Here is a 17,368-nt window from a genome sequence, read left to right as displayed (position 1 = left end):
AAAGAAGATGAAGAATAACCTGTCAAAAAGTATGAATTTTCTAGAGTTTTAAACAATTTGTGTCAGAACTCATAGTTTTTTACGTGTTGAAACTCAGTTTGCTTATTGATTCTTTAGTCATTCAACAACAACGAAAAAAAGATACTATTAACACATTTCGGTCCTGAGATTTTCGGGTCTATAAGTAGAACAAAAAGATGAAGCTCCCTAATTTTTAATGTAGTCACGAATTATTTCTTTTTTCTACAAATGTAAGATAGTTTACAAACTGATGCAGAAAAGACGTACCTACAAGTTGAATTCTATATATTTTTTTAACAAAAAAGAAAAGAAACTACAAACGCCCCCCCCTAACACAACCGTTAGGCAATAATAAATCAAGTTGCATAGTTGAATTCAATAGATGAATTGAAATTAATTGTTCTTTCATCAACTTGAATAGTTGAATTCAATAGTTGAATTGAAATTGTTCTTTCTCTATGGTGCAATTCCTAAATATGTTGGAAACTAAAAAAGAAAAAATATACATCTTTCATAAAGGAGCAAATGAAATAACAAGATCCAAAATATGAATGTATAAAACTGAGAAGAATTATCTACAACTAGCTGAGTTGCAACAACAAAGATAAAAACCTAGAATTCTCTAATTTACCTGAATTATATATATAAATAATATTATTTTTAACTAAAAAATTATAAATGGTTTTTTTTTTCGGGGGCCTATATGGGTGGAGGCTCTAGGCGGCCGGTAGGCCTTGCTCCAAGGCCGCCCCTACATTAACACATTTTTTTTTCGCTATTAACACACCCCCCACAAAGCGAAGGGCAACGAATCAAAGCCTAAGCCTTGAAACATGTATAAAATATATCATCACCTTAAGTATCACACTCATTTCTCTCAAAGAGAAAATTGAAAAGAACATCGAACCTCTTCGATACGCATCAGTGCTTCACAAGGCCAAGAACTACTTACTATGTTGTTCCTGTGTAAGTTTTTGTACCAATAAGTGATGCCAGAAGGCCGGGGTTATAGGATGGAGACACTGTAAACTCATAGTCACGTTAGTAGGTTCCATATATATTTTTTTCGTTTACTTAATTAATTGGAATTGCTACCACCTTTTTCTGTCCCACTTTGAGATAAAGCAAAAGCAGATGAAAAAGCAAGAAAGAAAAAAAAACACAAAAGAAAGGGGAACAGGCAAAATAAAAAAAGCAAATCAGTGTAATATATATATATAGAGAGAGAGAGAGAGAGAGAGAGAGAGAGAGAGAGAGAGAGAGAGAGAGAGAGAGGTGTTTCTTCAAACTCCCTAATTATTCAATATATCTCTTAAAAACAGAACATGGGTACTTAACCAGTTAACCCAGTATAGGTACCTCTCAAAGTTTCTACAAAGACTTATTTTGGGAACTTCAGCAAAATAAAAGAGAACCACACAAAGGGGGAAAGGAAGGAAAGGCCAAGCCAAGTTCAGAAGACAAAGGCATGAATAGAGGTCATGTTTTGCAGAGCTCACCGGTGCAACAAATGATGGCGGCCGGAAACCCTAACTGGTGGAACATCAATAGCATGAGGGCGCCAATAACAACTAATCAACCTTCCTCTTCACCTTTCTTGCCTCCTCCTCATCACCCTAGTTTCTTCATTCCGCAGTTTCAACCAACTAATTCCTCTTCACTTCCCTTTATTCCTTCTTGGCATGACAACAACAATCAGAACCAGAACCAGGAGCTTCCAGAGCCTTGGAGCCAACTCCTCCTGTAATATCTCTTTAATCCTCTCTAGCTGTAGCTCTTTCTCTCACAACACACACGCACTACTGATCATACATGTTTTTCTGTACAAAACTATGAATTCTTGATATGAGATTCTATGTAGTCTCAAACACTAGCCTTTCCGTAGCTGATTCCTGCATCCTGGTCTGCATGGATTTCAACCTTTTTATTTAAGAATATAAAGACAATGGATTCACCATTTTAGATCGAAATCAAAACTTATAAACGGGTGTGGTTATTAGCAGGGGTGGACTAGTCGGTGAAGATGATAAGGCAAACGGTCTGAGACAACTAATCCATCAAGCTAAGAAACTGGAGGGTTGGGAGGAGCAAATATTGATTAGTCAAGCCCATCCAAATGATCCTGCTAATGTTGATGTGAAGCAAGAAAACTCGCCACCAGGTAGCTTTGTGTACGGGCATCATGGTACTGGGAATAATAATGAAGATTTCCAGTCTGCAGCTTTGTGCTCTTTGTCTCAAATTATGCCAACCACTACTGCTGCCTCAGCCTCATCTCCTAACTCGTCGTGTGTGACGAGTTTCGGTAGCAACATGTTGGATTTCTCTAACAAGTCGGAGGGGAGGCATCCACCACAGAGCCGATCCAGCTCCGAGGTAAAAGACATTGAGAGAGTCGAGAGAGCAACCTATGTATTCTTGAATCTCGATCGATTTCCCAGCTAGGGTTTGGAGATTTCCTTTTTCCCCCGCCCCTTCTCAGATTTAACCTGAGTTTTGAAATGCCTGATTTCTGAAAACAGATCATGAGCTTATACTTAATCAAGCTATATATGAACTTCTTGTTTTCTTTGTTGTTTTCATCTTGAGTTGAACGCCTTCTAATAATCTTGATTTCTGGAATTAATAATCGACATGCTGATTTTGAAATGGATTGAATCAGATTCGTTTTCCCTTTTTGATCTATTAGTTTGTAGTTAATTGATCTAGCTATAGCATAAAACCAATGATGGTTTCTATATGTTAATTATGTTTGCTCTTCTTACTCCGTATCAAATTATTAATTTTTTGTTTCTTGTCTTGTGAAGTGTAACAGTAGTGCAACTGGTGGGGCAGTTAAGAAAGCTAGGGTTCAACCTTCTTCTTCAGCCCAACCTACCTTCAAGGTATAGCTAATTTACCAGTCTTGCATGATGTTCCGATCCATTTCCCCCATCTCTCTCTCTCTCTCTGTTTCACACACGAAAACAGACACACACATGCAGCTATCTGTGTAAGCTAGCCAGGATCGTGATAATTGTGTTTCTTGATTGTCCATTTGTGATCAATCATACTGATTCTTTATCTATCCATGTCGCCCTATCTTTCTCTCGTCTCTATTTTAACCGCAAGCTAAGACTGCATATGAATCCTGCCCCTCTTATTCTATATCTTTGTATGTGTTTTCTAATCGATCAGGTGAGAAAGGAGAAATTAGGTGACAGAATTACAGCTCTTCATCAGCTTGTTTCCCCATTTGGGAAGGTAAAGTAGCCTTCACAAATTAATCTCAGCAGTTAAAAACTCCATAATGAAAGAACTTCCTGAACTTCAATACACTTCCATCTTAATAGATCACATATCGTAGTTTAAATTGATTTTACCTTTAAGCATTAAAGAAGAAGGGATATATAGAAAGTGTTTAACTTTGGAGGGACGTGGTGTGATGTTTCTCTTTTGCAGACTGACACAGCCTCTGTCTTGTTAGAGGCTATTGGGTATATCAGATTCCTTCAGAATCAAATTGAGGTCACGTCTCTTTCTCTCTTCGCTCCTTTATTTTTGAAGCACTACCATGAGTTGGTAGTGCTATATATCCCACGTTCGGAGGTCGACATTGTTTTACATAACAGTACAAGACTACAAACACAGCGTTAAAGTTCCATTTCAAATAGATATTACTTGTTGCTTTCAGTTTCAAGTTTCAATATTTTATCACCCTAGATTTTGATGATCGAAGTTCTAAATATGCCCGATGGTTCTCTTTTCCCCCCTCGGATGCTGATTTTGCAGGCCCTAAGCTTACCTTACTTGGGCAGTGGATCACCAAACATGCGCCGGCAGCAGCAACAGTCTGCAGTAAGTTCAATATATTAGACTACTAGTGACTCACACTCCAATGCTACATATATACTCCCATCTCTCTCTCTCTCTCTCTCTCTCTCTCTCTCTCTCTCTCTCACACACACACACACATATATTATTAGCTAGTCAATGATTTGATTAGTTAACCCTTGATTGTACTTATCTCTGGTTAAATAGGTTCATGGGGAGAGGAGCTGTATGTTTCCCGAAGATCCTGGCCAGGTATATATACGTATCTCAGCTTCCCTGAGTACTTACAAGTTATATATTGCTCCTATTAAGCAAGTATAGTCTGTGTGGAAATCATAGAGTAGTGTATGCATGTAACTACGTACGATAAGCTTAAATTAGAGAAAATGAGTATAATGAATTGGATCATTGCTAATACTTCTGTTTGATTGTTGACTATATATAGCTGCTGAATGATAACTGCATGAAGATGAAAGGAGTTAGTACCGAGCAGGTAAATGCATCTTCACTATAACGAGTCTGATAGCGTCGTACGTGTTATGTTGTCACTCGCACCACCAATTTTGTTACAATTATATTGTCAATCTTAAAGGTTGTTTAATTAGGTGGATTCTGGTTAACTAATTTGAAATGCGTTCTGAATTTATTAACTCTGTCAAAATAAAAGAAGAAAGACTAGACATCAAATTCATCGATGACTGTGTGGGCCGGGTGCAGACATATCTAGCAAGTTTGCCTTAAATGTAATATATTACATTATTACGTTTCATTTGTTGGTCGATGGACTTATTGTTGATCAAGCTGACAAGCTCCTTAAACTCTTGGCATGGGTTTAAACTTTGTTAGGATGCTTATGAAGAGCCGAAGAAGGACCTGAGGAGTAGGGGTTTGTGTTTGGTTCCGGTTTCTTGTACCCTTCAAGTTGGGAGCGACAACGGAGCAGATTATTGGGCTCCGGCAGCTCTCGGCGGTGGTTTCCAGTAATGTAATGTGGATGGGGGTGGCATACGCAGCACACACGCATGTATACACAAATGAGATTGTTCGAATGGATGGAGCTTCATGGAAATCAGTTAAATGATATAACATCATGAGCAGTCACTCTGCTAAAACCCCAAGGCTGATTGCTCATGATGCTATAACAATATCTATCAATTTTATGCATATATGCTTGTGTGCGAGCTAGCTTGCTTTTAATTTGGGACTAGAAAGTTGTTAAACTCCCTAATTAATTAAGTTTTAATTATCTACCTTCCTCCGCCTCAATGCTAGCTGTTCATGTATATTCGGTATTAACTATTAGAACGGGTAGTGATCATTTCAAATATTGTTGATCACATAGCAGCATTGATTCATTTGAATCGTGTTGAGCACTATATACTCAACTTTTTGTCAGATTATGTTCTTTCGTGGTTTCTATGGTTCCTTGAAATCTTCTTTTGATATTTGTTATTAGTTAAAGCGTCTCCTCATCAACTTTTGTTTCTTCTTAAAACATTTTGAAATTCCAGAGTGCCCCAGAAGCGAATTATGAAAACGATCCTCATAGAATTTTGGTATTCAAATCAATCCAGTGTTCTTATATTATTAATTAGTTCATATCCAAAAAAAAATATTATTAATTAGTTATGAATTCTTTCTTTTAAACTGAATTAGTAATTAGTAAACCAAATGTTGAATGTGAGATATCTGATAGTAGGCATGAGTGCATGACAAAAATTCTTGAAGAATAGTGATATAATTCAACGTGCATTATTTGGTAATTTTGGTGTACAATCTGTTATAGGGATCCGGATCCTCTCCCGAGCAACAAAATTACCTGACCATCCTGACATAATCTATGATCTCGACACGTGGAAATGAAGATCTAATGGCTCCAATTCTTCCTTTTCCTTCTCAGCCACACTTTTGCTCTCTCTCCCTTCTCTATTCGATCTTCTTTCACTCCGCCACTACCTATCATCCAACGTGCATGCATGCACGCATGCAAGCAAAGATGAGGTTCTTCTCTAGCCTAGTGCCTCATGTTCTGTATTCTCGTTGGAGTAAGGCTCGATCATGTCCCCTCTTGTGTTTGTATCTTTTACTTTTACCTTTGGAATAAATTTCCCTGATTATCACAGTTCAACCTAACAATGAAATCGAATCCATAGTGGTTTATCGGTCACAAATTTTCTACACTACTCATCATCGATCACGTATAAGGCTTGGTGAAAGAAACCGTACATGTAATCAAACGGCCACCAGCGCTTTAAATACTGTTTATCCATAAACAAATCTAGGACTCTGGTTTGTCTCGACTGTCAGAATAGTTTGGGCTGGCTAGAGGATGGCCCATTCAGCCCATCGTTGGTTCTTTACCCTCTTGCAAGCTCAGGCAAGTTGTTGTTGTTGACCTGGCTCGCTCTGATTAAACGTGCAAATTTAAACCCTATGAATCAAAACGTAACGCAATCTCACTCTCCATGTGCATGGAAGAGAACAGGAAGAGGTCGTTTTTTTTTGTCGGAAGAGGTCGTTTGCTACAAGCAAAGCATTTTAGTAGTCTCCAGTCGTCAACAATTCCCTGTTCTTTCTTAAGCATCGGTGTCCATATTAAGACTATGAATCTCTCCAACTCTGTGTATATCGTTTGGAAAATAGGTTGTTTCATTTCAAGGTTAATTTAGAAGCATTTAATAAAGGACTCATCAAATGAAAATCTAGTTGATCACTTCAATCTAAACCTATAAGTAAGAGCTTGTTACTCAGGCAATTCAAACAGTGTTTTAGAAGTCGATGTGCATGGATTTGGTTTGTTTAGAGTAAAATTGTAATATATGTTCCAAAACTGTATTACATTCATATCAGTAACATGCTTATATACATAGTATGATTAAGGAGAAGAGTCTACAAAGATGGTCTCGGATCAATTGTCTCCTATTAATATGTATCGAATCCTAAACTAATTTTGTGACAATCCCATGTTTTGACTTCTCTTGTATGTGGGATTATGGAACAGGCTAGGTACCGTGGGATTGATTCCTTTGATTCCACAATCCACATAGAGAAATGCTAGTAATTAAGAAATGCTATTATGAAAACTGAAGTCTTTGAGTATTCTAGCTTTCACGTCTTAATATTTAATCAAGACCATTGTATATAAATGTGACAGCGGCCAATGCAAGTCTGCAAGGTCACCATCATTTGGGGATTGATTAGACTAATTAGAGGGAGAGCGAGAGAGATGGAAAGCCATTTGAAGATGGTGTTTGTGGTTATCTTTGCATTGGTTTAGGGTATTAGCACTAGGACAGTTCATGGTGCAGTTTCACAGTACCATGAAAAAGATTGATATGATGAACAGAAAAGTCCCATACTTGGGAATTATAGTACCAAATTCATTTGAACTCAACCCTCTTCTTGAATCTGGAAGCTTTGTTGCTGATCATAAGCTTCCCACTTTGGATTTTTCAGGAACATAAATCAAACTGTCCATCATCAAAGTTTATATATATATTGCATCAAGCCTGATACTGGTAAGATGAGTTGAATCAATTTTGTACGAATTTTCATTTCACAGGAAGAAGCTTTCGATTCGGACGGTTGGATAATCAGTGTGTTGTAATAGCTATGACAGGGTTGAGCATGGTATGTTTATGCAGAACCTTTACTAGGATTCAGTTTAGTTTCTTGGTCAATGGAATATTATATATTGAGAATAACTGGTGCACAAACATTTGAACAGCTTAATGTGGGTGTAACAACTCAATTATTGCTAATCCTATTCAGGGTGAAAGGGGTTGTGCACTTTGGTATTTCAGGAAATGCAGATCCTCAACTCCAAATTGGAGATGTCACTATTCCTCAGTATTGGGCTCATACAGGCCTTTGGAATTGGCATACAAACATTTTTAGTTATGATGAACAGAGTTTAAGACAATCTCACTCACCATAGCAAGATGAATATTACTTTAGTTAAAATTGTACCAACTTACACAGCGCATCAATTCTTTTGTCATTTGGATGTATGCAGAGGTTTGGGGATGGTCCTGATGATTTGTTATCCTTGGAGTCATTCGGAGACTACACTAGGGATGTTGGTTACATAAAATTTTCCAATTTTAACAACAAAACAGAAACTAACAAGCCTGTTGACAACTCTCTGAACAATGCGTGGTACCAACCGGAAGAGATCTTCCCAGTAACCCAGTTTATGGCACCCCTGAAGTTCAGCAGCACGCCTTTTGGGTCCCTGTAAACGAAAAATATTTTGCACTTGCTCAACAACTACCGGTAGTTAGTGAGTGACACAATGTTCTCTTATCTGTGTAATGTACAGTATATGTTGATGTAACTTGATTCTAATTCATTTTGGTGATGAATTCACAGGATCTGAAGTTAGAAGGCTGTGTCAATACAACTTTTTCACCAAGAACACCAATAGTAGTGAGAGTGCAAAAGGGGATCAGTGCAAATGTGTTTGTTGACAATAGTGCATATAGACAATTTTTGAACTCCAAGTTTAATGCAACTGCAATTGACATGGAAAGCGCTGCAGTAGCTCTGGTGTGCAAACAACAAATGACACCCTTCATTGTGATAAGGGCTCTATCGGATTTGGCTGGTGGAGGCTCCTCGTTGTCGAATGAAGCCTCTACTTTCACATCATTGGCAGCTCAAAATGCAGTCACCGTAGTGCTCAAGTTCATTTCCTTGTTGTCTACCTAGTTTCATCAAAACATGACAGCTCCACAGATTCTTCTTATGTATCATCATTCATCAAACAATTGTATGACGAGGTACGCTATGGATGCCATGGTTGAGTCTTATAGTGGCTTATAAGTCCGCCTAGAGGGTGATACTTATGCTTGGTGGCATAGCACACTTGCTCTATGCTAGTGGAGGTATCAACATATATAAACCATCAAAAAAAAACTCGTTTAAGCATCTTTTCGCGACAATAACTTATCGCAACCTATCTGCTGCATCTCCCAGTGAGAAAGAACAAACTTTGTACATGACAGCTTAGCCTTTGAGCATTGTTAAACTAACAATCCAATGAATGTTGGTCTCATACAAATCAGTCTTACATCTTAAAGCTTGCGACGCGCCGTCCTACAAACTTTCGCCATCCAAACACTTCAGTCTGCAGACTGTAGCCGAAGATTGGACAAGTACCTCTTTGTCACCTGTACTTTGTTTATCCTCATTGAGCAACAACCAATGCCAAATGGAAGAACAAGACTAATAACCTCGAGTATAATCCACAATAGTATATTACCTTATAGTGAATTGCTTGATTGAGATTGCGACTGAGAATCAACTAAGCACTCAAGCCGGCCGGGGCGGCCTATAATATCATAGACCGTAGAAACTTGGATAGAGACCTCTTCAGCCTCGATATGAAGTTACAAATGCCGTGAGATTTTCACTAAACACATGTTAAATGACCATTTCACCCCTAGACGCCGTCTTGAGATTCTTCCCGCCAAGTTTGATGCTTCCGTTAAAAAAGCAGATAACCCCCTAAAACTGAAAAACTCTCCCCCAAAGAAATTGAAGAGTGATGAGTGATGGCCGCTACTAGTTCGTCGCAGATTCTCCTCCACACGGCGGCTTTCGTCTCCGAAACCCTTTCGCAATCGGACCTCCGCCGCCACCTCCTCTCCACGCTCCGCCACAGGCTGCCGCCGTCGCAGTACAGCCAAAAAAAGAGGCTCATCCTCGCCGCCGAAGCCCTAGAAAACGCCATCGCCGCCGGCAGCGCCGCCGTGAGAGCCTCCTCCCTCCGCCTCTGCGAGAAGCTCCTCCTCTCCGCGCCGAGAAGCCCGTTCTCATCTCTCCTCCTCTCCCTCATCTACGGCCTCAGCCGCCGCTCGGTCGACGCCGCCGTCTGCCTCCTCGAGATCTTCAGCACCGCGCCGGCGCTCGCCCGGACGGAAGTGGCGCCGGTGCTGTTCGAGGAGCTCTTCCTCGTCCACCTCCTCCCGGTTCTCCAATGGTACAACCGCCGCCGATCGCAGATCCTGCCGGCGATGTCCCCAAACTTGAGCTACCAAAACGACGACGTTTCGATCAACGACGTGTCGGTGGCGTTTTCGGGGTCGAATTCGCTGTCGAAGATGAGCGGTGACCAGACGGCGGGGCTGAAGGAGCTGGAGAGCAGCTACGAGAGGGTTTTGGATGAGAATTGTAGGGTTTTCAGTGAGTATTTCAGAGCGGTTTTGGATAATAAAGACGGACGAGTTATTCAGCCGCCGGCTGTGGTGTTGGAATCGAGTGAAGGAAGTGATGAATTCCGGTATGATGATCGGAGTAGTAGTAACGGTGAAGATGAGGCTGGATTTGATAACGGACGGTACAATGTAAATCAATTCTTTCTCTTTCAAATTTCCATAGTTATTTTGTGATGAATGAGCTCAATTGCTCAAAGATGGTATAGTTTTTTCATTTCTTTTGCTCTGGCTTTTGCTTTGTCTTGCATATGAACTGGGTCTTAATTTTGGTAAGCTCGGTAAATTTAGTTGTCTTTCACATTTACCTTTCACATCTGCACTTGTTTTGACTCTACCTATCTGCAATTTATGGTGATTTTTTAAACATTACTGATGAAGTTTGTGATGAGTGACTAGGATTGAAAGCATTTGAAAACAAATGACTCTGATTTTAACTCCTTCATTTTCTCTACAATAGTTGTTGAGTTTACCTACTTTGGGCAATTTGCTCATTGTTGCATACCTCAGAAAGGAACAAGCACATTGTTGCAATAGTGGTTCAAAGACAAAAGCTAGATTTGTCTTATTGGCATAAACAAAAATCAGTAATCAAATGATGACTATTAGGACTAATTGTTTTTGTCACACACCCAACCCAACCCAACTCCCACGGGTATATCCATATATTGCACTGTACCTAATTGAAGAAATTGTCATATTCCCTAATGCTATGTATAAGAGGTACAAATTAGGCCACTTTATAAAAAAAGAAATCATATAAGATGTTGTTGATGACTAATTCTTACATAGTAACTAACCATAAAAGGCTTTTATATAATGATTTCGCTATCTTCTCGTGTGTCTTGGTTGGAATCTTTGAGCCATGAGCTATTTCTCTGGTATGAGGTTTTCCAAAGTAGCTAATAATATAACTGGCTGGGATCCAAAACTACCCATTGTATTCTCGACTTTTTGTGTCAACTTTGTCATTGTCTACAGTTTGACATTTATCTGAATCCCATTTCACTATTTGCTTCTTAAAAATACCCGCAGCCAATTTGGGCTGAAGCAGAAAATTCAGTTGAATCATTCAGCAGGGGCAGCAGTGTAAGACGACCCAGGTCTCCCCCATTGTATCCCCAAAGAGTTGCACTTGATGATATCATCACAGGCCACACACCCTCATGGATGTCGGGAGGAAGGCCAAATGTAAATTCAGATTCTGAGCTGGAAGAGTCTTCATTAGAGGATCATTCTCTTGATTCTTCTGCGGATTCCGAGGCCGAAATTGAGGTGAGTGAATCGATACCAACTAGAAATGAAAGAATCTTCAACAGCTGGCCTGATAGAACTATGCAACTCTTTTGGTTTCTAATGCTGTATCTTGAGTATTGTAGGAAAACAACACAAGAATGGAATTGTTTGATCCCGGACAGAACCAAATCCAAAAGCTAAAGCAACCCATTACTGCTGAATCGAGCCGGTATGTGACAGCTATCTCATTCTGATAACGAAAAGCTTAAATCACCCATCACTGCTTTTGGCATTAGCTTTACATTCTTTATTTCAGTTGGTAATATTTGGATTCTTGTTCTATATAGTTCATCTCCAAATCGGGTCATGGCAGATTCTAAAAACCAGTCTAGTAGTGGAAAATTTACTCCTCCTAAGGACTTTGTGTGTCCCATAACTAGTACCCTTTTTGATGATCCTGTGACACTTGAGACTGGTCAGACATATGAGCGAAAAGCCATCCAAGAATGGCTCGATAGAGGAAACTCAACCTGCCCAATTACACGCCAGAACTTGCAAAGTACCCAACTGCCTAAGACCAATTATGTCCTCAAACGTCTAATTGCAAGTTGGCAAGAACAGAACCCTGGTATAGCCTTCAGTCCATCCGATAATCCAAGCCCGCAGATTGAGCCAATGGTGAAATCAGTAGTGCCTTCAACATCTCCTGTCAGTGTCATAAGCCAAGCTGCAATTGATAGTGCACTTAGTGAGTTAAGAATTTCCATTACCAATCTTTGTATGTCAGAAATTCTCAAGGAGTCTGAAATGGCTGTTCTTCGTATTGAGCGCTTCTGGCTGGAAGCAAATATGGAATGGAACATTCAGAGTATGCTTTCGAAGCCTCCGGTTATTAATGGCTTTGTGGAGCTTCTTTTCAATTCTATTGATCCTCGAGTTCTAACAGCTACAGTTTTCCTCTTGTCTGAGCTGGGATCAAGAGACACTGCTGTGGTTCAGACACTAACTCAGGTTGAATCTGATGTTGAATGTATTGTGGCTCTTTTCAAAAAGGGGTTGCTGGAGGCAGTTGTCTTAATATATCTGTTGAGGCATTGTATTCTTAATCTAGTCAAGATGGACCTGGTGGACTCTCTCTTATTGGTTATCGGAAAGAGAGATGATGATTTCCCTAATATGTGTCTAAAGCCAAAATCAGCTGCTGTGGTTTTACTGGGGCATATTATTGGTGGTAGTGTATCAATTGCCAGCACTTTGACTTCTGACAAAACACTTGAGAGAATAATCAGCAGTTTGGAATCTGAATCAGCAGAAGAGAAGACTGCAGCTATTGGGATCTTATTACGATGTATGCAACAGGATGGGCATTGCAGGAACACAATAGCTGATAAAGCCGAGTTAGCACATGTTTTGGATAGCTTCACGGGTGCAAAGGATGAAGAACGGTTTGAAATAGTTCTCTTCTTGTCTGAGTTGGTAAAACTAAACAGGTAAAGATACTTCATGCATGCTTATTTCTGTTTATCCAAATCTTTTATCACATTTGAAATTAGCAGGCACTACAAATTCTAACTTTTGTGTTAGACAGAAGGACATTCAATGAACAACTCCTGCATATTATAAAGGATGAGGGTCCTTTCAGTACAATGCACACCCTTCTTATTTATCTACAGACCGCTGCTCCAGATCATTGTCCTGTTGTGGCTGGTCTACTACTTCAACTTGATCTTCTGGTTTGGATCTCTCTTTGTTCCTTTGTCAATTTGAAATGATCAAGTCATCAGCTTGTTTAATATCAAGTACTCATATTACATTTAAGTACAAAAACCGGCCAGTTGTTGACGATTACTTGTTGGTTTGTAGGCAGAGCCGCGAAAGATGAGCATATACCGGGAGGAGGCAATGGACACTCTCATCTCATGTCTCAGAAATACTGAGGTCCCTACTGTCCAAATCGCTGCTGCTGAGATCATTATGTCACTGCAAGGGAGGTTCACCACATCAGGAAAGCCTCTTGCTAGGGCTTCCCTTCTGAAACGTGCTGGCCTTGACAAGATTTATAAACAACGTGTGCGAATAGATCAACTTAGCAGCTTCTCTGGAGAAGATGACACTCTTGTGAGCTTCTTCTAACTGCTTTGCCAATATTTGTGAACCTGATTAAAATTCATACGATTGATATCCTGATATCATTCTTCTGGTTGACACCAAAAGGAGGAAGAAAAGGCGGCTGATAACTGGGAAAGAAAAACGGCATTTGTTTTAGCAAGCCATGAGTTTGGTCTACTTTTTGAGGCCTTGGCAGAAGGATTGAAGAGCAGAATCTCAGAATTATGCTCTGCATGCTTTGTCTCAGCCACATGGCTTGTACATATGCTCAATGTCCTTCCAGATACAGGAATTCGAGGAGCAGCTCGTTTGTGCTTGATTAAACGCTTCATATCAATATTTAAGTCTGCTAAGGATATTGAAGACAAAGCCCTTGCCTTGCTAGCGTTGGGCAGCTTCATACATGATCAGGGTAAGGCATAGGCCATTTTGAAAGCCCTAGTTAAATTGAAATTCCTGGAAAAACTCTTTAGTTGGAGAATAGCTAACAATTCTTAAATTTTCAGAAGGAATGCAAGAATTTAATTCTTGCAGGAGGGATATAGTCAAAGGCCTGAGAGAGCTTAAGAGATACACTCCCTTGGCATTTCAAATGCTCAAAGTATTTTCTGAAGGACAAGACTCTAGTGCCGTAAGTTCACCACTTCATCCCACTCTTGTATATAATGATTCTACAACGAAGGCCCATGACAAAATTTTATGCACATGTAAACCTCAGGAACTGTGGGATCATAAAGAATTAGTTCAAGTAGATAGCAGTGAGAATGGAGAGGTCCTCTCAGTAGTTTGCTTCAAGGATAAAATATTTTCTGGCCATTCAGATGGAACTATAAAGGTAGCTATTTTTGACCATTATCCTATTCCGGAAATGTTCATCCCATGTACTTTTTATTTCATGACATTCTGGTTTTGAATTCTGAAGGTCTGGACGGGTAAAGGCAGCATTCTCCATCTAATCCAGGAAACTCGAGAACATACAAAAGCAGTGTCTAGCTTGGCAATTTTGCAATCAAAGGAGATTCTATATAGTGGCTCACTAGATAGAACAACAAGGGCCTGGTCTATAAGCAATGAAGGAATCCAATGTGTAGAAGTCCATGATATGAAAGATCAAGTTCATAGTCTGGCCGTCACCAATAGCTTTTCATGCTTCATTCCACAAAGCAGTGGTATCAAGGTATTAAAGGAGATCATAATTTGACTTCTGCTTACTTTTTCTGGTATATATGCAACCACTTTGATCTTAGCAGCAAGAAAAATCATTCAACAGTTTCTTACGTGCTGCCTGTTACTTTTCCAGGCTCACTCATGGAATGGAGGATCCAAAATGTTAAATTCGAGCAAAGCTGTAAAGTGCTTTGCTCTGGTAAGTGGGAAAATATACTGTGGATGCCATGATAGCACTGTTCAGGTAAGACATCTCTCTAAGTCATGATGGTTTGCAAGTGCATCTGCCTATAATTATTTCTTTTATAGTACTGATAGTTTTCACTTATGTGAAATTTCAGGAGATTGATTTGGTCACAGGAACACTTAGTACCATTCAAACTGGCTCCCGGAAATTACTTGGGAAATCAAATCCTATATATTGCATTCAGTATCATAGTGGAATGATATATGCAGCAGGTGCTTCGTTGGATGGATCAGCAGTGAAGGTACCCTCCAACAGGAAAAAACAACGTGCACAATTTTCGTCTGTTTTATACATAACACATTCATGGAAAAACAAAAGGCTCATAACAAAAGTTTGAATATAATTTCCATATTTTTCATATTAAGTTGGTACTTAAGCACTCAGTTTTATCCAGATTTGGAGTGCTGCCAACTTCAGTTTGGTTGGGTCTCTGTCAACTACACTAGAAGTGCGGGCTATGGCATTAAGCTCGGAACTGATCTATTTGGGAGGTAAAGGAGGATGTGTGGAAATTTGGGATAGGGAAAAGCAGAACAGAATAGTAGACACTCTACAAACTGGCACAAATTGTAAGGTTCTTTCCTTGGCTCTTGATGCCAATGAGGAACTTTTGGTCACTGGAACTTCTGATGGCCGAATCCAGGTAACTAGTTTTTTCCTTTTCATTTTACTTATAAAATTTTGAGATTTCGACCAAAAAGACAATGATGTAGTCTCAGCCAGAAAAAATATGGATATGACATGGGCAAACAAGCACATTAGTATTCATGAGTCATGATTACGCATTCCATGTGTAGGGATATTTACTTGTGTTAAGATGTAGGTATTTCTGCCAAGTTCTAAGCAGATATAAATAGTTTTTTTGGACTTTCCCATAATGAAACCTTGATTTCGTGATGTGAGTGTGTTCAGTATATGTTATAGAAAGTCAGAAACCCAAGATTTGCTTTTTTAAGATGATGAATTTGGACAGTAAGAAGAATGAGTCAGGTAATTTATCCTCTACTGATTTGCAGGCATGGGGACTAAACTAAGAGAACTTGAGAGCAGCTGAAGATACTAGGTGATTTTTAGATGAAATTCTTTGTAATAATTTTTCTTTGTTTAAAAGCCTTATAGGAATATATATATATATATATATATATATATATATATTACTATATGAGATGTAAACCATTGCATTGTAATTTGGCATATCGTAGCTGTGTACAGATACTAATATTAAATATAAGATGTAACATGTTCCATACCAATGCCTAATCGTGGACAAGATTGTGATGCTGGTTTAATTTCAAGTACACTTGATTCTGAGGCTAATATTTCAACTCGTCTCTGTATCTTGTGGTCAGTTCTGCGTATATTAAAACTCGTCTGTTTCAGCAGTTTTTCTATTCCTTATCTGTATGATAAGCCATTTGGTTGTCTGTAGTGAGGTGTGCACCAATGTAAATCCTATTAGGGTTACTGTTCCTGGTTTTCTCATCATCCCCTAACCTTGGTTCTCCAAGTCTTCTTCTTTATTTCTCTGTCCTTGGGCTCATAGCAATTCCTATTGAAACTATTAATTAAACCAGCAGAAATTTATTCCACTCTGCGAGTTTGAAACTGTACTTCCATTTATCTGATGGATAGTTGTGTGAAAACCATTGCCATCTGAAGTTCCAGGAAATGTTACTCTCAGTCCCTTCCATATATTCAATTAGCGAACCTTCTTTTAGTTCTGATATTCCGTCTCATCTGGTCCATGGCGTTTGTGCCTTATCTCACAAGGCAGGGTTAGAATTCTTATAAGGAGCCTTCTGATAAGTTGAACAATTCCCTAGGTAGGTTCAGTAACAGGGATGTCCTTAGCATCTTTAGGTTCAATCATTGAAGATAACTTCAGGTCTGCTCTTCTACCTGGTAATGATCGTTTAGATCAAAGGAGCAAAAGATGGTATACTATGTGGAAATCCGTTGTTCAGTGCATGTTTCTAAGATTAAATGGTACCAAAAGAAGGAAGCAGCTCATTTCGGCAACGCTGAACAGTTGGTGGATTTTCGGCAAGAAGCTGCCGGAGTTTCAGATGTCAGGTTCGCTTCTTTTTCTTAACGTTCCTTTTTTTTTTCTCTCTTAATGTGATTGTGTTGCACTTGGTGGTTGAATCTCTTCAATCTTCTATTCTCTTTATTAATTCACTTTTTCCTCTATTTGATGTGATTGAATGCATGATAATGTCATACCGAGATTCTCTTAGGTAAGATCAGCTACGTTTGTTTCTCCTATTAGATACCAGAAACTAAGGTTCTGATGTCATTATTTAGTCAGGAGACGTAATTCTTTAAGGAACAGGATCTTAAAGGAATGCGATTTCTTTTCCAAGTTTGTTATACCTGTCTATATAATCAGACCATTAGAGGTTTTTCACATACCGAAAGACCCAGAATTAGTTCTCCATACTTGGAATTAGTTTTCCATCACAGTTTTGATAGATATTCAGGTATGCAATGGCGGCTCAGCCTCGTGTAAAGAAATATGATGATGGTGACTATGAAGAGTGCCACTCTGTTTTCTGGGATT

General features: G+C 39.2%; 3 protein-coding genes across 6 annotated transcripts; all 3 read left to right on the top strand.

Moving 5' to 3' along the window:
• Positions 1-1,348: 1,348 nt before the first annotated feature.
• On the top strand, positions 1,349-5,084 carry LOC126787962 (transcription factor bHLH68). 4 transcript variants are annotated; one of them, XM_050513891.1, is made up of 9 exons: positions 1,351-1,764; positions 2,025-2,397; positions 2,829-2,906; positions 3,199-3,264; positions 3,463-3,528; positions 3,793-3,858; positions 4,042-4,086; positions 4,280-4,327; positions 4,681-5,084. In XM_050513891.1, exons 1-9 carry the CDS (start codon positions 1,490-1,492, stop codon positions 4,816-4,818), a joined length of 1,155 nt encoding a protein of 384 aa, XP_050369848.1. In that variant the 5' UTR covers positions 1,351-1,489; the 3' UTR covers positions 4,819-5,084. The 4 variants fall into 4 exon arrangements, with proteins under 4 accessions (XP_050369856.1, XP_050369864.1, XP_050369848.1 ...); XM_050513883.1 differs by having other exon boundaries at positions 2,022-2,397; XM_050513899.1 differs by lacking the exon at positions 4,280-4,327 and having other exon boundaries at positions 1,349-1,764; positions 2,022-2,397.
• Positions 5,085-7,028: 1,944 nt separating this feature from the next.
• LOC126796310 (bark storage protein A) lies at positions 7,029-8,544 on the top strand. Its single transcript, XM_050523110.1, is given in 6 exon segments — positions 7,029-7,306; positions 7,404-7,464; positions 7,562-7,713; positions 7,846-8,029; positions 8,032-8,109; positions 8,206-8,544. Coding segments are annotated over 6 exon segments (987 nt in total). The 5' UTR covers positions 7,029-7,133.
• A 522-nt stretch (positions 8,545-9,066) lies between these two features.
• LOC126791119 (putative E3 ubiquitin-protein ligase LIN) lies at positions 9,067-16,015 on the top strand. Its single transcript, XM_050517527.1, has 14 exons — positions 9,067-10,181; positions 11,085-11,324; positions 11,429-11,514; positions 11,633-12,775; positions 12,874-13,018; positions 13,149-13,403; positions 13,500-13,806; positions 13,901-14,025; positions 14,113-14,229; positions 14,317-14,571; positions 14,695-14,805; positions 14,903-15,049; positions 15,203-15,451; positions 15,825-16,015. Exons 1-14 carry the CDS (start codon positions 9,390-9,392, stop codon positions 15,840-15,842), a joined length of 3,990 nt encoding a protein of 1,329 aa, XP_050373484.1. The 5' UTR covers positions 9,067-9,389; the 3' UTR covers positions 15,843-16,015.
• Positions 16,016-17,368: the final 1,353 nt, after the last annotated feature.

The sequence above is a fragment of the Argentina anserina genome, chromosome 1 (assembly GCF_933775445.1).
Source record: "Argentina anserina chromosome 1, drPotAnse1.1, whole genome shotgun sequence".
NCBI lineage: Eukaryota > Viridiplantae > Streptophyta > Magnoliopsida > Rosales > Rosaceae > Argentina > Argentina anserina.
The sequence above is the reverse complement of the archived record's forward strand: the minus strand, read 5'-3'. Positions and strand labels throughout refer to the sequence as shown.